General features: G+C 41.0%; 1 protein-coding gene across 36 annotated transcripts in view; it reads left to right on the top strand.

Annotated features, from left to right (window-relative positions):
- adgrl2a (adhesion G protein-coupled receptor L2a) overlaps positions 1 to 19,654 on the top strand; it is a 153,461-nt gene that overhangs the window by 21,242 nt on the left and 112,565 nt on the right. For all 36 annotated transcript variants that reach the window (XR_013468621.1, XR_013468622.1, XM_078108339.1 and 33 more), the window contains exon 3: positions 15,878 to 16,091. Coding sequence is in view for 34 of the 36 variants with exons in the window: in XM_078108339.1 (XP_077964465.1) it covers positions 15,878 to 16,091 (214 nt within the window). In the remaining 2 variants the exon portion in view is untranslated. The remainder of the gene's footprint in view (positions 1 to 15,877; positions 16,092 to 19,654) is intronic.

The following is a 19,654-nucleotide window of genomic DNA, read 5'->3' on the forward strand; positions in this document are numbered from 1 at the left end:
GCTTGTGTAAGTAATGCTGCTCCGAGGACAGTGGGCACAGGCGGATGGGGGATAATCTTGAGTGGTTTCATTAGTTGGTAAATTGCGATTTGTCTGAGATTTTCTGCTTGAAAGCGTCAGTGGTTCCCAGTGGCATCAGAGCTGGATCCATTTGTAGATTCCCCGCTAAGATGTTTCGTCTCATGGCAGACGTGCACAGATTTCGCACCTTGAAAAAACATGTAAAAAGTAAAAATGTGAATGTATTTTAATCATGGTGAATTTAGCTTTTGTTAAACCACTCCTCATAGCATCCTGTAGATGCAAGTGTTTGACTAGAGGTGCGTTACGTTTCGAAGATTTGATTTAGAATAAAGTGACATCTTTGCAGTGGAATGTATCAAAAGCGTCACTGCAGATTGGGTTTGTTGGTGCCAACTGTTGTGGCTTGAGCCAACTGTTCAGGATACCTACTCCACTCATTTTTAAAACATACAGTAATGTAAGAATATTTATTCTAGTTGGGAAGGCATTGATTTATAAAGATGCTTCATACACTGTGGTGAGTCACACCATATGTTTTTCTTAACCATCATCTGGCTCGGATTGGATCTTTCAGAAAATAAGTGCTGGTCTCGATGGGCTTTAGTGGATTAAGAAAATCACATGAAAGTGGTTGGACATATGTATTACATGTCATGTCGGAACTTTAACGGCCGGTTTTTAGAAACCTTGTGCACAGATTACTGTTTGCAGTTTCCGAGTTTCTGTGCCCGGTTGATGCCTTTCTGGTTTGACCAGTCGTCTCCTAGAACTCTGTGGGTAGTATTTGAAAGCTGGAAGGTCAGTGAGGGATTTTGACGTTACACCGCTAACTGTTGATGCGAGGTCAGGGTGTATCGCGATGAGATTATCCTTGATAACGGGTCCTTTTCTCTATTTTGTTGTCTACTCGGAGCCACGTGTCCCTGTATGAAACTGCTATACTATCCTCAATATAGCACTTGCTAAATGCGTTAGAAATCCTTTTGGCGACCGTTAATTGGCTGTAGCTTCATTTGGGAAGGATGTCCGGTGCCAAGCTGGTGGTGACTCTCTCTGACTAATCTGCGCTTCGCCGTTTTTTTAAGCTCCACGTTGTACTATTGGCTCCGCTCGCTTAGAACCTCGACCGAGATGGTACAAAAAAAAACCCTACTTGGTAATATCCAAACATACAAAAGAATCTAAATGAAAGCAAATATTATGGCAGTAAGGAGTGAAGGTTGATTGGATTCAACTTTATTTTCATTGCGCACAGTACAGATGAAAAATGAGAAGGAAAGAAGGAATAAACGTGACAAAGGAGCAAAGTTATCTCTTGAGATTTGTCATTCACCTTTCTTCTTCTTGTCGGTTTCCCTCCCGTTCCCCATGACAACCACAGATATCGGTCCAGAAACAGGTCGTTACAAACAATATCCCCCAGTAAACATGCTTCATTAAACTGCGTCTACCCCTAATATCTTTTTAATGCATTTTTATAATTGAATGAAATGAGTTAGTGAAAGGCTGTAAATAGTCTTAAGTTTGCCCCCCCCCCCCCCCCTTTGTTTTTTAGTGTTTAAAGGATGAGATACTCACAGCCAAGATTGACACTACAATCACAGCACTGGTTCGGCATCTACACACAACTGTGATCTGATGTCATTCCTCCTCTTTCATCTGCCCTTTTCCTTATTTCATCCACATCTGAAAAAAACACGTGTATGCGTCCGCAATTTGAGTTACTAAGAATGATTTGGCGTACCATTTTAATGATGCTTTTTATATACGCAAACAGTATGTGGAGTAGTGCTATAGATATCAAAGGAGCCCGAGGGACCCGTAGAGCTTTTTAACCAAAATACATGTATCTAGAATAAACAATGCTTTACTGGCAAAACCATTTGTTTTTCCGTCCCGTTTGTGAGCAGCTTCTCTTTATGCCGTATTATATTTTTTTTAGAGCTGCTGAAACACAAATGATTATCAGTGATAATACAGGTTATATTCACTGATTGTTCTCAGAATATACATTTGTCCCAGCGCTCGTGCAGTATGTCTGTAACCCTATAAAAACCCATGACGGCCCTGAAGTGACATGTGATTCTACTGCGCAGTAATCAATATTGAGATCAGTTCAGACATCAATTCAAACATTTTGCCAGTTTTACAATTTCATCAAATATAAATAATACACTTTACCGTGAATGTCATTTAAGACACTTCTTTCGCCCATCAAATCCAGTTTAATTATCACATGGATCAAAACACATGTTAAAACCGCTGCGGTTTGCTATGAAGGAAGATTATTATTCCATCAGGGGTCGTCCTGGCTTCGCCTTAAAAGGTTTTCTTTTCTTGCCTCTTTTCTTGTCAGGGACTCCTGTCTTTATTACAAACTCTGGGTGTGGCGTTTGAGTGAAGTGGGGTGTATTGGGGATTAGGAACCAGTTTCTGTTGTGGTTTGCAAGGGACCGAAAGTCCGGATGCATCCGCCTTTGCTGCAGCAATGTTAACCTTTTTTTTCCTTAAATGTATGGTAGTGAAATGCTGAATTGTTCCATTGCCTCTTTAAATCTCATTACACAACACTCCTTCATTGAGTCATTTTCCACTCCGATAAGGACTTTATGGTAAAGAGGTTGGTGAGAAGGTACCAGACATCTATGGGTATCACTTTAATTAGGATGCGTTACTCTCACCTGCTTTGATATTGTTTTGCATCAATAAAAGTTTGCCCTCAGGCATTCAGAGGGATCTTCTTTGAAGCTGCAGGTTTATTTCCTTTTGTCCTGCCGTTGTCCTCTGCGGATGTCACCATAGCAACCCACCAAAAATGAGATGAAGTCGTAATTTATGAAGTAGTAATGTAAAAACCAATGTGATTTTCCTCACCAACACATGCTCAAATTGGCTCGCATGTCTTCCAAAATAATTTGACCAAGTCTAGTGGGGTTGAAAGGATTTGTCTGTATCAGCAACAGAATAACAAGTAACACCTAGCTCAGGCACACACTCTCTTCAAAGGCTTTCCAGAAGAGTTTTAGAATTACAGTGAGACAGAATTAGAGAGCAGAGCAAGGATTTTGTGTCAAGAGCTGGCAGGGCAATTTTTGCAGCATGCTAGAATGAGTGCCAAGTACATACCGGTAGAAAATGGGTCTGGTGTTACCTTGGTGCTGAGGCACTCGTCTGACTTGTGATCAACTTTATGGTTTCAAAATGGTCGGTGATGAAAAATAACAATTTCTCGAGCGTCTTTGTTATATGGCAGTTTGAGGGTTGCAGTATATAACTTTTAATTGGTAAACAGACATCTATAGAAGTCCATCAATACTTAAACGTTGTCATTCTGTGACTTTGGGGACACGCAGAGTATGCCATGATATAAACGCTGCGTTTCCGTAGCTGAACTTGTTTCAACAAGTCTGACACGGAGAATTTCTGTTCCCTCCGTAAACCCTGAAACCACGCCATTGTTTCTCCTCAAAGCGTGAAATGTTTGAAGCACTTGAGATTTCTCAAGGGCAACAGGGAAGGGCACCTTTTTAAAAGTCCTCTTTTTGTACCATGTGAAAGGAAAAGAGAAGAGACCTTCAAGTCAAAGTGAATGGAGTGAAATAGACAATCAAGGTGTTCGGAAATGTAATTATTGGAAGTAAAAGCCACGGGCTTATTGTGAGACCAAACCCACAGGAACAGGATCCAGCGCCTGTGAGTGCTCTGCGTCACACCTATTTGCTCTTTCTTGCCTTTTCTTAGAACCACAAAATCATATTTATAGACGGTCCTGAAAATGGGCATTGCTTCATTTTTGCTAGGCTATAAACACTTTGTGCACTCAATACACACCTAACTGTATTAGGGCGGGCTGATAGTGGTCATGGAATTCAGATCAGTCTCTAGCAGGTAAATCCAATCCGCTATACGTCCAGGAATCATGAGCATATTCTACAGAGGCAAAGATACTGTATCTGTCCTTACCGATATTCCGCTTTTCATTCTTTCCTTTGGGTGCCTCTTTCCCAGCAGCTTTGTCGTGCGTGTTATCTTAAGAGAAATCTGTCACGGGCCAGTGTGTGGAGCCGAGGCCTGGAGGCCTTTTGTTTCAAGATAGTCATTTGTGCCCGAGTTGTGTCCGAGGAAAATAATTGTTCCCCGCCGCGGTGCCACACTCCCGTTCCCAGACTACTTCCTTTGGTAATAAAGGTAGTTTTGAAAAGTCTGGCCCACTGCTAATTTGATTAAATAAACAAATCATTTCCTGGCTAATAACTATATGAAACACTTCTTTGCCCTTTTAATATTCTATTGGAGACGGCGCTAAAACAGTTGAGGTTGAAGAGGCGAATCTTTTCTTTGTCTTTGCGTCTTTAGTCAACAACTTCTGTCGTTTTTTTTGTCTTTCCATCTCCTGCTTGATGTCATTCTGTATGTTTGCGGCAGACTGTGGAATCTGGCCCTCCCGTGGAGCCATGCAGGCGTGGGGTCTGTGTACGGAGGCCCGCCGTGCTGTCATGTCTCTTTCATCGCCAGCCAGGCTTGGCCAATAAGGAGATAAGGAGACAATGAGTCGGAGAGCAAGCAGTGGCAAGGTGTAACGGCAGCCCCCGGGTCTCCTCCCTGCAGAGCACTTCAAATCCTCATTAGGATTTTCAGCAAAGGAATGAGGGATTTTCTGGATTAGGGCTTTGTCACTGGTGGCTCCATGTTGGTATTTGTCATGCAAGAGCATTGCGAAGCTATTGACATTATGCCTTCCTTCTACCAAACAAAGCCCCCCACGCCCCCACCCCCTCTCTGACCCCTCCCATCCCCTTCACCTGGCATTGAGGCAGTTATAAGATTTCAATTAATGTATGGCAACCCATAGTTTTTAACTCACTGCACTTGCCCAAGGTTTTTAACTCCATCTTAGTGGCCCGTTCTAAATGTCTGTAAATTGGAGCTTTTGCATCAACGTTTCCTTTAATGGTTATTTATGCAGCGATGCCCTTGGGAAGTATCATTAGTTTGTTGTAGTCTGTTGGCGTCTATAACTCATGGTGGCATCTCGGGCCATGGCACACATGCAGAGCAGTTTCGACAGGAGACACGGTGCCTTGTTCCATCAAGAGTGCTCCTCTACATGTTCTACTTATAGCAAGGACTCCGTTTTTTATGAGGCTATTTATCCCTTTACTAATCACTTATTTTAAGTTTTCTGGAGCTGTATGCGTTTTCTCTTTTGCAAGCATGTGGCCATTTTTGTTTAATTAAGTCATGAGTCTTGCAGACTTCCCTCACGAAACAACAGCACACTGTTGCTCGACATGGTGCTAAACCTCCACAAGGTCCTTAATTGGGTTTCAGACTTGTCTAGGAGAGTGGTTCAGCGTGACACAGACTCAGACAGTGTGAAACCTACCTTCCCTCATCATTCTCGGTGGTGATCTTTGTGGATAATGGCCATTCTCACGGTCACAAGGCCCTTGCTGGGTGGGATCTCAGGCGCCCTAGATTAGCCATCTACCCACATGTCCCTATCTGCCCCGTGCTTTACCGTCATGCTTTGGCTCAATTTGTTCTTGCTCAGGTAGAGATATGTGGGTCCCTAACAAGTATATCCCTAACAATCTACAAAATATGTTCTGATAACCCATCGAGCCTCCGCTGTGAATCCCAAATCCATAAAAAACAAACAAATATGACTTACCAATCTCCAGTGCAGTGGTCTATAACCAAGGACCTATTATTCATGGAACATTTTTTGTTGCCTTGACAGGTTCGTGCCGTGGCCGATATGGTTGGCATTTGGTCGATTTGTCTGAGACATGCCTCTGCTTTAAAGTTTGTGTTTTTCGCCTGTGTTTTTTTTTTTTTTTGCATTCGTTACCTGTTTTGGCAGAATGAAAAAGTGCCTTTAACTTGTATTGCGAAAGACTTGTGTATTGGGAGAATAGCCGTAAGACGACATGCCGTTTCCTACAGGAGATTGTGAGACTGGTGGGTGGGCTTCAGACGCCCCCGGGAGCTCTGGGGGAATTCTCCCCAGCAACAATCGTTCTTTTACATTTTAAAGTTAAAAGCATCAACCTGCTGCACTTTAAGAGCAAATTAAGAGGCTATGCATGTATGTATGTATGTATGTATGTATGTATGTATGTATGTATGTATGTAATGTGTATATATATATATATATATATATATATATATAAACGTTGTGTTCTTGAAAGCAAATCTATGCTCTTGCAAAGCAAGATTTTGTGGACTTTGCATGTTCTCCCGCGGCACTGCGGGTTGTCTCTCTCCCATAGTCAAAAAAGACATGCGGCTTACGTTAATCGACAACTCTAGATTGCCTGTAGGTGTGTATGCGAGCCGGAATGTTTGTCTGACTCTGTCTCGGTCCATTGTTAACTGAGTTTGGCTCCAGCACCCTGAGACTAGGGATACATGTAATACTTTACTACAGAGACCAGAGGGTAATGTAGTACTTTCAACTTCACTACATGTAGTATTCAGCATTCACTAATAGTATTTAGCCTACATCAATATGCAAAGTAGCTGCAAACTTGCTCATCACAATCAATTCATTAACACGTTGATTTTGTAAATGTGAAAATACGTCAAACTCAGAAACCATTGTAACGAGAAGGGGGCCGTATCTTTGTGACGGGTCGGGTGGGTTGCTGACACTGAGCACTTAGTTCAAAGCTTCGGGAAGAGGCTAAATCCCGGCGAGGGGTCCCGTAAGCTGACTTTCACTTACTCAGCCCAACTAGAGCCGCTACCTTGAACCAGCAAGTACTCCTTGCGGCAGACAAATGCGCCATCTCACATGAAGTGCAGTCGTGCGATATTAGTTAGTGACCTTTATAGGCCCTCAGCCTTTTTTATAGATTATGAGAAACATTATCAATTTATTCTGCATGCTTCGTCATATTTTGAATTACACTTTTTTATTATCATCGAAAGGAATCTAGTCCCTCGGCAGTGATTTAAGCCACCAGAGTATCTAAGAGATGAGCGCATTGAAGTGGTCTTTTGTGAACTGCTATGTATGAAACCTGTGAGTTTTCCAAACGACAACAATCCACAAGTGTTCAGGGGGAATGCAGTCATGTGTCTATTGTGAGGATGCTGTTAAAAGACATTAGAAAGAGCGGTTATGGTCTGGATTTCATGCTATGAGAACTAATTGTAACACTGCAAATGAAAGATTCTGTCAAGGTAACATCATGTTTTCAAAGGTTTAAAGTTTCAAATGTTTTACAGTTCACACACGAGAGTCGTATTCATGATATCCCTGCTTGCCCTTTATGGAATCCTCGTTGTCGTTCAGTCCTGATGTAGAGCTGCAGTAAACCCAGAATAGGCTTCCGTGAATGAGGGGTGTTGAAACTACGCCCATAAATATAAAGGACTTAGAACCAGGGCCTTCGGGAGGAACTTCCAGTGCCCATTTATGAAGCTTGTTAACTTAGTTTCACTAATATATGTTGTCTAAAACCTGCTTGACCAGTCTGGCTGCTATAGTGTGCTGTTAGACAATAATAGAATTGTTTTAGCTCATTGCCCCATATTTGCAGGTCATCATTTGGACCAAAGGCGTTGTGAAGTGCAGGTTTACTTGCTGTCAAACATAGCAAACATCATGTCGGGCCATTTGTGCTCTGGTAGATTGCCAGGACTTGTCCGAGTGTGACCTGGCTTTGTGACCCCCCTGAGTCATTATGACCCCTGAGTGCGTCTGTGTGTCAAGGGTGTGGGCGCCTGCTCTTAAGCCCTCGCAAGTAAATTATTGGCCAAAGAAAATCAATGTTAGTCAAAGAATTTCAACAGACATGCTTCATTTCAAATACAACATTAACAATGATTAACAGATGAAGGCATCTTGTAATACTAACAAGCCCAACTAGTCCATTGCATCATGTTTAATAGTTTCTCTTATACCCTAATTTCCATCCCACACACACCACAAGTCCCCAAATCTGTTTTAAATTTCCAACAACCGACAATTAGGGCTGATAAGCATGAGAGAAATCTGATAAATCGTCAAATGGGAACCTCAAAATGCTCCTGCTTTGACATGGCAGGGCTGGAAACCGGTGTCTCTGGAATTGTTTACGAGGTTAATCCAAATCTGAAAGTTTCTTATAAAAAATACATGGTTGGGAACCGTCTTTTGAATGTTCCAACAATTTGCGCTGAAGGATAAAGATGCATACGAGATGGCAGGTCATCAAGATAATATTCAGCCTTTTGGATTATAATGAACAGCAGAAAATACATCCTTGAAGAATTGAACCCAGAGCAGAATTCAATTTCCACTTAGCCCGCTTTCTCTTGTGAGATATAATCCCTGAACTGCAGGAAAGAGTATTAGTGCCTCGATCAAAGAAAGGAAATATTTTATTATATCTACAAAAAAAAAATGAATACATTTCTTTGTGCATTTTCTTTGTGTGACACTTGTCGCATAACCATGCGGAATACGTGCATATCCCTGGGTGAGCGAGGAGACAAAAGCCAAGAAGGCTAGTATTGTTGTGTCGTATGACAATCCTCCTAACCCAGAAACTAGCAAGACTGCAGTCTAGTCTGAATAAGAGCTGCATAAAGAATTTAGTCGTAGCCGCGGTCGTGTCATCGGGGCATGACTACCCATTTGGTCAGGGAATTTAAATGCCAGGTGCGGGTCACTTGAAGCACTTGCTGAATAATGTGGCACAAATGCATACACATGAGTCTTGGGAGGAGGAACCACCGATGTGGTGTGCTTGAGGAAGTACACTTTGGGAATGCAAACCCAGCAGATGGGCTCTTCTCATTTGTGTGTACTTGCCGCATGTGACCCATCGGGGAAATGCTTCCTTATTGAATCGAGGAGCATCAAACGCTTCATTGGAGCAGAGGAGGAAGTCTGGGCTGCCCAATGTGTCCATTGTTTTCATCATATCTAATGGATATAAAATACAGAACGGAGGAGAAGTTGATGAACAGATATCCCGAATCTATTCCCAAAAGTCTTTGGGCAAAAAAACAACTTGCTTCCTCTTTTTTTTAAACTCTTTTTCGTTTGATATCTTCTGAAATTGTATAACTGATAATCAGCTGCGTAATGAGTTCAAAAGGATCTTGCTGCCACTTAAGAACACTGACTCTTAGCAGGGGTTGCTATGTCAATTCTCCCCAGGAATGACTCATAGGATCAGTCCACTACTAATTAAACAAAACACTTTCAGTAGTCGGCTCCAATTAAATTTGCACACTTTAACAGTAAGACTCCATTTGAAATCATTTCTGAATTTATGGTTCGGAAGATGTTTTCGTTGAGTTGTACCAGCTTCATAGTAAAAGCCTTTACTTTAATGCTCAAAAGTACCAGTGATGATTTGTTAAAGACCAAATTGACTGTGGAAGATGTCCTTGGTTTTTGTGTGACCTAAAAAAAAAGCACTCACCCGTTCTCTCTCGCTCTCTCATAAATACACACACACGCGCGCGCACACGCACACAGGCCGCCCGGCCCCAGGGCTATCCGATATTAGACAGTGAGATGACATTGGGTGCTTGTGCGAGTGCAGTCAGCCGACATGTGCAGATGATGTGAAGTCAATAATGCATTATGAAAAAAAAGAAGAGGATTTATGACCTTGATGAGCCCCATAGAGCTTAATTAGGCCTTAAGGTTGATTTACATACAAGTGTACATGGAATTTGATGAGGCGCTGGTGCAGCGCATTATCATTTTGGCTGGCAGCAGCTCTTGATGCCTTGTATTTGTTCAATTTCTTTCGGGTTAGAAACCTTTCTGGGATAGCTGTCTTTGCCGTTGTCCATGCTTTTTTTATCACAGTAAAATCATTAAGTTCTGTGGATCAAATATCTTTTCTGTGCAGTGACGGCATTTCCTGTACTGGCTTATGTGTCTTCAAGTGCTGGTTGAGGATGAGGAATAGAATTCATGTAAAAGGAGTCTCTGACAGGGTAAATTCCTGCTTAGAAGAAGCACTTTAACACCAAAAGGGTGGAAAAAATCATGGCCTTTTCTCATGTATCTATTCAGAGAGCGATGACTAGATCTCATGTACCTATATCAAAGATGCTCCTGATAGCCCCCCTGCTGTTGCTATGGAAGTAGCGGCGATGTAAATCAACTGGAGTGAAATGAATGGTGGAGAATACAAATGAGATTGGAATGCTCGTTCTCCTGCTGCTCTTCACCTCCTCCTCTTTTTCCAATATTTCACTGTTCCTGCCTCCCACTCTTTGTGAAAGTAGGTTTCAAATACGTAACATGAACTAGTATTACACATTTAGAAATGGCATAATGTCATATAGATCTTTTTTTTAATGTTTTTTTTTTTATTCTTATGGTTTTCTTTACTTTGGCACTGTGCTTTATTGCTGTTGGATGAATGAAATAAGTAAAACCTACATTTTCCACTGTCGCTATAGTTTTAGGACCTCACTCATCTCCAATATAAAAATCAGCTAATCTGTGGCTCATTAGTCATGGTTTTATCATCAGTTGTCAAAAGAGTTTAATGATCTACAGATTTTATGCACCAAAAAAAACTGACTGTCGTCTGCCGGTAGCCGCACCCGAAAATTATATCAGTCAAGTGTTGGAAAATAAGAAAATATAGTCTTGAGTTAATATTTAGAACAATATTTGTCCAAACATCAGTCTATTGTTTTTTTTTTTTTCTTCTGAAAGGCCACAAAGGCAGCAGTCCACCTCCTAGCCTGCTGTTTGCAGCATATATGCAATATTTTCTTTCTTCCCCTCCTCTGTATGGACCCGACTTCTTAAGAATACATGCTGTTGTAAAGGATATCTCTGGATTATAGAATCAGCACTGTTGGAAAAGTCTCGATTTAAAGGTCTCCTTCGCCTTCACAGCCTTGTGCCGTTGAGAGGAGGGTGGAGGGGGGGGGGGGGGGGGGGGCACAGACTCAAGCTGCGTTTCCTGTTGCTCCAAGCTAATGCTATAGGCCACACTTTTCTTTCACCCCAAATGTCCCCCAGCAAGCGACCTTGTTGGGCTCAGAAAATGCTTGCTCATTTACAAGCAGCTGTATAGCTCTCATCAGAACAGAAGAAGAAAATCCAAGGGAGATGTTAACGGTAGAGGACAAGCATCAGGAGCGTCCCTGTCACATTTCACATCGGCTCTCGACAGAAGAATTATCTGGTTTCACATCAAAATAATCCGGAGACCTCTTTTGTGCCACGGCCACAATGATGGCAGCGTGAGTGGCTGAATGGGCCTTTTGATCAGCCTCTGCTTTGCCCCTGGACTAACTCTGGAAGCATGTGTAACTCAAGTTACAAAGGGTCATTTTAATATGAAAACCTTTTCCTGGAGGCAAGATGGTCCTGATGAAAAGCAGAATAGTTCCTGCGTCATAAATGCAATAGTAGAATGCTTTTTAAAAAAAATAATTAACAAACTCGTTTGTTGCCCTTAGTAAACGTAAGACTGTTTCAGATATGTGTAATCCAGTTTCCTGGGATTACATACAATACAAGGTCTCTACAAGTCTGATGAAGATCGCGATGGCTCCTGGTTGGTGTGAAATAGGAAGGCATTTTGTTCATTACCTCGGCTGCAGTGACACTCATATCCTACCAGATGGTCACTTTCCAATTGATTTGGCTCATCTGCATTGGGGGAAAAAAAAGAAGAATTAAAACATTAGACAACCGGAGAAGGGGTCATAATGGGTCCTCTTTATGTCAGGGAGTTTCTCACTGTTCTGCAGCTGCAGACTCCGTTTGAGCATAATCTTATTGCAAAGGTTAAACATGGTAATAAATGCCAGTCTGGGAAGCTTTAAATAGAGGTTCCTCATATATTCTAATAAAGTGCTATAACCCATGGAAATAGAAACCCTGTGCACCAATGAGTGTCAATTACGAGCATGTGACAACAGCATGTACAATAAGCACTTGTCAAAAAGTTGAGTGATCATGTGCTTTATAGAAACCAAACAGCTGTTTTCTATTTCACAAAATCGAAAACTGGCTTTAATTCACATTCCAATGTTTGTGGTTGTTAATGCTAGTATTTATATTTTTATTTCAGTCTGTGGGTGGAGAAGAAAAATTGGAACCTAGTGTTTTTTGTGATTTTCGTTTATATTGCAATGCATTTGGTTATTATTCAGCTCAATGCTCGGAACAAAGAGGAATTCAAATGCTTTTCTAATGGTGTTAGTTGTGGGTGGGATGGGTGGACAGGATGCCTGATTAGTGTCAGCATGGCCATGAAGATGGTAAGCATCTGACCAGTAATTTCTTTACTGCACCAGGTTGCCATGGTCACAAGATTGAGTTTTTTTTCCCCCCCATAGTATTTGATTCACAACGCGTTGATCCTTTGCTCCCTGGTGTTCAATTAGTGCACAGAAACTCTTCATTTTACAAGTTTGATTGATAAGCGCCCTCCTTTCCAGCCCTTGTCACTTCATGCGCTATCACTGAGGGGAAAGTACAATAAAGCTTGCAGAATAATATCTCATATTTCAAGGAGTTATCTGAAGCCTGGGGTACCTGCACAGGAGGGTGCTGAGTTTTTCCCGTTGAATGTGTAAGAGTGTCAGTCGTGTGTCCTTCTCGCCCCGATGCACCATTGGTGTGTGGCGTAAAAAGTAAAGGCCCTTGAAACACAATTTAGCAACAACTGCTCCAATAAACTGTTTCACTTTAGAAGACTCATCAGGAGAAGGAATGTTGACGTCTTCCATCGATGGATATTATTGATGTGTTTTACCTTATGGAAAGTAAATCATTTTCATACGCTTTCCCTGATTCGTTGCTGATGCTAACGACCCCAATAATGCTGATGGCTTTCTGGCTCATTTGAATAATTTACTTATTTATTTGCGTTGGATAGTAAGCATTACATTTTGCTCATGTTAGATCCACAGTGATCACATCATTTTGTTATAATTGCGATACATTGTCGTACCAGAACATGAGCGATGGTGCTTTTGGTGTCTTCATAAGAACAGGATTTATTTGAAGTTGTCACATAAACCCTTTATTCTAGCGTATAATATAAAATAACGTTTTCATCAATAAATTCAAATGTATATGTTTGTATATTTTTGGTGTAGTTGAACGGATCAGACCACCACAGCACCCAGGAGATATTTTCTGAGGAATATCCAAAATATCACTCAATAATGCACAAAAAAGTTAGAAAGACAGTCAAGCATTGTAGATTTAATCATAGACGCATTATATACTTGCCTCTATTGTTAGCTGGACTGTGTGTCCCTGTATAGATTTGTCTGTCACTCTCACCCCCCCCCCCCCCCCCCTCCATGTAGCAAAAATACCATCCGACACCAGAGTGAAAAGTAGTTCAGCCCCGGGCCTAATCAATGGAGAGAATTTTTTTTACGACCATGCTTTTCGGCCATGATGCACAACAGCAGCAAATACGCTACACTTAGATGACAGCCATTTTCTTTGATTTACAAAATATGTTAACATGGAACTGTTATCAGCATGGTTGAGAAGTTCCTTAGTGCATTTCAGTAGGAGTCCTACGCTACTCTTTAGAACACATTTATCTCCTCATATCTGTTTTCCCACTGAAGCAGAGAGTGCGCGTCATTTGTAAATCATAAAACCAGAATCTGAGGCTGTAAAGACTCCGCAGGAAAATCAAATGGTACAGCAGTGTTCATGCGACACGGCACGTCAGGGTTTTTGGAGAATTTGGAGATCAAACTCAAAGGCATAGCACACAAAGAAACATTTCATTAAATTTGAATGAGAAGGTGTGTCCAAACTTTTGACTAGTACTGTATATGTCATAAATATACATACATATTATTTATGTCTATCTATGTATATAATCATAGATATATATACACCCCACATACAAATATACACACACATCCATTATATGTCGTTATCATATCCTGTTTTGAGTATAGAAATAGTACAAATTCTAACGTGGCACTGACTGTGGTTTTACATGGGTTTCTTAGAGTGATACACATCGTGTTGCATTGCTGACTTTTGATGGAGCTGTGGTGAAGTGCATGGGCATGACCTCGAGATTGGCTGCCAATCCTTTGTTTAGCATGCGGCGTTTTCATTTTTTTCTCCCTCTTGAGCTTTTTCTCTCGAGCCAACTTCTCTGATAAATTGTTCATCACCTTAAGTGTTTCTTTTTGACTGCAGAGAGAAAAGGGAAAGAAATGACATATAGCTGAAACCTATCAAATCTGAAAGCCTTTACTTTCCCATGCCTATTGGTCACATGAGCAAGGTTGCTGTCAAAAGGAGCAAGTAGAAGCAAAAAAGAAAAAAGATCCTTCCCTGATGATTGTATGCTGCCTAATAAAAAAATACATATGTTTGATAGGCGAGCTGCCCTGCATATAGATATAGCCTTTGTTTACCTGATTGGTGCACACATTCGATCAGCCCATAAAACCTGACATTTATCTTCATTTGTAAAATACCACATTATTATTTCCTAGAAAGGGAACTTATAGAATTCTCATCTCGTGTCATTATGGCATTGTGGCGCTGCATTTAATCAGGCTAAGACAATTGCATCGGTAGCTAATTGATCCATCAGGGTAAAATGAACCAGGCACGTTTCTTAGAGCAGTCTGTGGCTTTAAGAAAACCATTGCTACAAATAAAATGATAAAATATCTCTCAGTATGATTCATGAAAAAAGTACTTTGTAATTATAAACAACTGCAAATATGGAATCGGTCGCTCATCTCCAGGTGCCAAACGAGGGAATGCAGTAGAAATAGTAACGGTGAACTTTATCATGTAACTGTGAACTAATAGTCATACAGGGAATAGAGGCTTTGGGAAGCTCTAGCAACCAAGTTGCAGGTAGAAACACCATTATTTAAAAGGCTCAAAGCGGTGACTGTCTGCACTGCTCAGGAGGAGGCTGCAGTTATTATTCAGTGCTGCCGCTGGTTTAGTCAAAGTCCACACTGGGGCAGCTGGCAATCTTTTTAAGCTCTATTCCGCTCCCCTCTAATACTTGACATGTCACAACCTTTAGAAAGCTGCTCCGACCAAAAATTTCCCATTTTTTTGGTTTGCTACACTTTATGCATGAAGCGCTTTTAGTTTCGTTGTTGCTTTTGACTTTGTTCTCAATTGTGAAGCCAAAACCGCAATAATGATTTATTTACTGTGTCCTGGCCACACACACACACACACACACACAGTAAATACAGTTTTCTTACATTGTGTCGGTAGTCCGCCTTTTGACTGTCAGCACTGCAAAAACGATTCAATTACCCTCATGTTATACATATCCCTGTTGTACTTTTTCATTTAAGAATAAAAGAGGTTTGTATGTAAAGCAAAAGTTTCGAGTGGTAAAATGTGTGATGGCGCTTTGTTCCTGTATTTAAATAAAACACAGGACAATAACCACGTCATTAGTGTAACGTCGGTGTGCTTACGGTACCTCGATGGCCGTAAGGGGTTACGATGCTCCTGACATTTTAGCCCATTAACCACACTTTAATGACAATTATTGATTTTCTCATAGGACCAGTCAGGCATGCGCATGACATACTAACACCATTAGCTCACTGGTGCGGTTGAGATCTGAAATGTTCACTCAATATTCTGATGTATGTCAGGCTAGTAGTCCAATCCAAGGTTCACTATCCACATTTCAGCTTAATTCATCTTGCTAAACAGCTGCAGCCTTTTGAATTAGAAAGGAACGCGCATGCACAGCATGCTGCTTTTATGTACACCCAGCAAATCTCTGATATCCAGCGTCCTCTGTCTTTCCTGCTGTCTTTGTCAGTGTCAGCTCAACTACACATCTCCGTTTGATTCGTACTAATAGAGCGTCTCTCTCTCCTTCCTCAGGGTTCAGTCGAGCTGCTCTGCCATTTGGTTTAGTGCGGAGAGAGCTGTCTTGCGAGGGTTACCCCATCGATCTGCGCTGTCCCGGAAGTGATGTCATAATGATCGAAAGTGCCAATTATGGCCGAACGGATGACAAGATCTGTGACGCCGACCCGTTCCAGATGGAGAACATCAACTGCTATCTCCCGGATGCCTACAAGATCATGTCGCAAAGGTAAAACTGCTGACATGCAGTATCTGTGCAGTATGACATCACAAAATACGGTATCAGCCAAAGTTTCAGGGCTCTTTGAGATAATTGACAGTGCTCAATAGGGGCGTAGTTATCTAGAACAACCAGATTTGGACCACTGTCAACTCTTACATTTTGTCTGATTGTCCCTATTGGAATCCATTTGTCCTGTGCTTTAAAAAAAAACTCCTCTGTATCCATTGCCTTTGGAGCAAAATATTTCGGCATTGGGAAAAAAAACACGGCTGCCATCGGATTGATTTACTGCATCGAGTATAGCAAAAAATGAACGTAGGTGTGAGGTTAAAAAAAGAACAAGGCATTAGTAGCCTGTCGGCATCAATAACCGACAAGACGGTAATGTCGGCATCCACTAGGACGGCCGAACCTGAACTAAAGAGAAATAGAAACTGGGAGGTGAAGCCGGGCTGATAAGTAGAAGACAACGGATTTAAAAAACAAAACATTAATTAACTCATATTAGACATCAACTTCTCATATATAAACACAACAAATTAAGCTTTGAATAACATTCACAAAAACAAAATGTGCTTACCTTTTATTTAAGCGGTTTGTCTTATTAGTGAAGCTGAGCAACTTTTGTCATGTACATTTTGTTTAATTTGGAAATAAGTGAATATGTTGTAAATCATATTACAAACAATTATGAAGCACCAACAATGTTCTCGAATACGTAATATACTCTGTCTTAATTTTAAATGTTTACTTATTGTGGTGATGATGAAAGTATAGTTGTCAATCTACTATTGCTGCTTTTTTTGATTGGTAAATCAAACACAAAGGAGAGTATTATTTAAAACATAATTTTATTAAATATTTGAATTGCAGATGCTGTATCATTATTTGATTTTATCTTGTAGTTTAGTCTAAAACGTGCTTCATACGGAGTATTTCCCCCTGGTGAAAAACAACTAAGTACATTAAATCAAAATAGTTGTAAGGTTACAACTTTACTACAATTCAGTAAAAAGTATTCTTCTTGTTTTACACTTCAATTATTTAACAACTTTAGTACACTTTTTAAATTTTTTGTTTTTAAATATAAAAACGTTTTATTAAAGATGAAACCACAGCAGTGTATAAATGATTGAAAATTACCTTCAGCCCAAACAACTATAACATTAAAGTACTGCTTACATTATTCTTTTTGAAAAAAATAAGCATCAAGACTACATTTGTAGTTGATACTTAAAGTTTGTTACTTTGATGAAAACCTTTGCACGCTGACTTAATTAACTTAAATGTTAACTATTGATGCTTGTTATTGATAACTTTTATATTGCTGTATTGCTACCTCTACTTCAGTAAACGATCTGAATACTTCTTCCACCCCCGGCATCTGCTTAACGTTATGCTTCTGCCCTCCTTTATCGCCTCTTTGGTAAATCCTGATGGTCAGATTAAGGACGGGTTCTTGGCAGCCACGATTTACAGTTTGATTACAGACCAGAGCGACGTCTCACATTTTAAAGCCACCGTCTCTGTGCAGCATGTCACATGTGCAAAGAAGGATGATTCATTGTGGAAAACATACCCACGGAGGTGCTCAGACCTCCACAGCAGGGTTCCTCTGGTAACGGCGTATACATGAGACCAGTTGTCACATAAGGGATGCCATCCGAGCCAAAGTGCACGGGATGGAATGACATACGAGTGCCACAGAGAGAGAAATTGGACGGTATGAGACCGTCAGCAACTCTGGCGAGCCGCCCTGGGAAATAAAATGAAAGCGGAGCCCTTGTATTCAGGGGGTTTATTGTCAAGCCCCGTTTGATGAAGTTAGATAGCTGACTCACGTTGTCTGTCTTGAAAAGCTGCAGCCTGCCTGCTCCCCGCTCGTGGCCCCCGCGTGTTACGCTGCCCCGTGCCTCGCTCGTACAGGAAAACCGTCCACTGAAGCACAAATACTGACCCGGCAGGAGTCACCTTAAAACAAACGGTCTGGTAGAAAAAGGTCCCTGGCAGCGTCTTCCCCCCCGTGCACCCCGATGGTGCCAGAGGACGCAGTTCAGATGTTATTTTAAATGTATTTTTAGCATTTCAATGTCTCCGCCGTGCCATTGTACTCGGCGCAAAGAGAGAAATATGAGCGTTCGAAGATACCGTGTGCCGTGTGATACAAATGGTCTCTGTCAGGAGCCTGGGTTCAAAAAATCACACAAAAAGAACCTTGCAAGGATTCAGATGTGAAACCGCAGGACGGAATCCAAAAGACATCTCCTGCCCATGAAAAGAACAAAAAAGTGAATGGCATATATTTAAATGAAGTGGCATACACGGATGGTTTCTTTGTCAGTGTGAGAGTCTTGAGAGATACGTCAACATGGAAAGTGTGAGTTCAGATTCATGTTATGTATGTTCACTTACAAGAAATGAGGCCAGTTTAAATCCTATACGGGTCTACAGTAAATCATAAAAGCAGTTTACATAATAACTGCAGACATTTAAAACACTGTACTGTTGGGAAAATAAATGCAAGGGCAGCTTGACAGAGGCCCAATATTACATATGGGACTAATTAGGGATTCTAGTATTTTGTGTATATTTATTTACAGGAATCAAATAAATAAGAAGCAAATGAAATGCCTCTGCTGTCAAAAATAATCACGCTCAAAAAGAGAAATGTGGGGATTTTTTTTTATTTTTTTATTCAGTCTATTTTGGATGCAATGTTTGTTTCAAGGTCTGAGCCCGTCAGTTCTTCACAAGTCAAAACTGCGGTCTGCTGTCTGGCTCCTGCTGAGGCCAACCCAGCTGAAATGTTCCATATGTGGGGCACACACACTGTGTGTGGATAAAAAACAATTATTTCCCACCGTACAGTCTTCATCAAGGAATGATTGAAGAGCCACATTTATTTGTTGCAATAATTACCCTGGCCTACAAATTTAAGTGTGTGTGTCTGTGGGGTTGGGGTCTGTGTGTGTGGGGTGGGGGGGGGGAAATTACATTAGCACTTGTGTGGAAAACTGTGTTCACTTTTAAACATTCAAAATTAATGTAGTCCTGAAGTGTGGAGAATTGGATTGAGGCATCGCTGAGTTTGATAGATCCGGTTGGCACTCCAAATTGTTTTTATATCTTGCTGGCATATTATATTCATGAGCACAATGATTTTCATGAAAATAGCCCTAGGACGGTTGTGGCTCAATTAAAACATTCAGCTGCAAGCAATTAGTCGACTCAAGTGGGTGATAATCTGTGCAGGAATTTTTCACGTGGACACCTCCCCAGCAGATGCGAAACTGCATGGCAGTACAGTTTAAAATAATTAATTTATTGATCATAATATTCAGGGTGGTGATGGTTTTATGTTCTCCTTTTCAGGACTTTAGTTCTTGATAATTACATTTCCTCATCCGCGCTAAAGATAATGATAATGACCACAACATCTTGCCAAACATCTACATTATAAACAGTAATTTAAATGTATTGTTTTGCCATCCATTTACTTGTGCGTGCACCAACCATCTGACACAAACTTCCTATTTAAATCTAGTAGCTCGAGGAGCAGTTAAGATGAC

Source organism: Gasterosteus aculeatus, chromosome 8, assembly GCF_964276395.1.
Source record: "Gasterosteus aculeatus chromosome 8, fGasAcu3.hap1.1, whole genome shotgun sequence".
In the NCBI taxonomy this organism is placed as follows: domain Eukaryota; kingdom Metazoa; phylum Chordata; class Actinopteri; order Perciformes; family Gasterosteidae; genus Gasterosteus; species Gasterosteus aculeatus.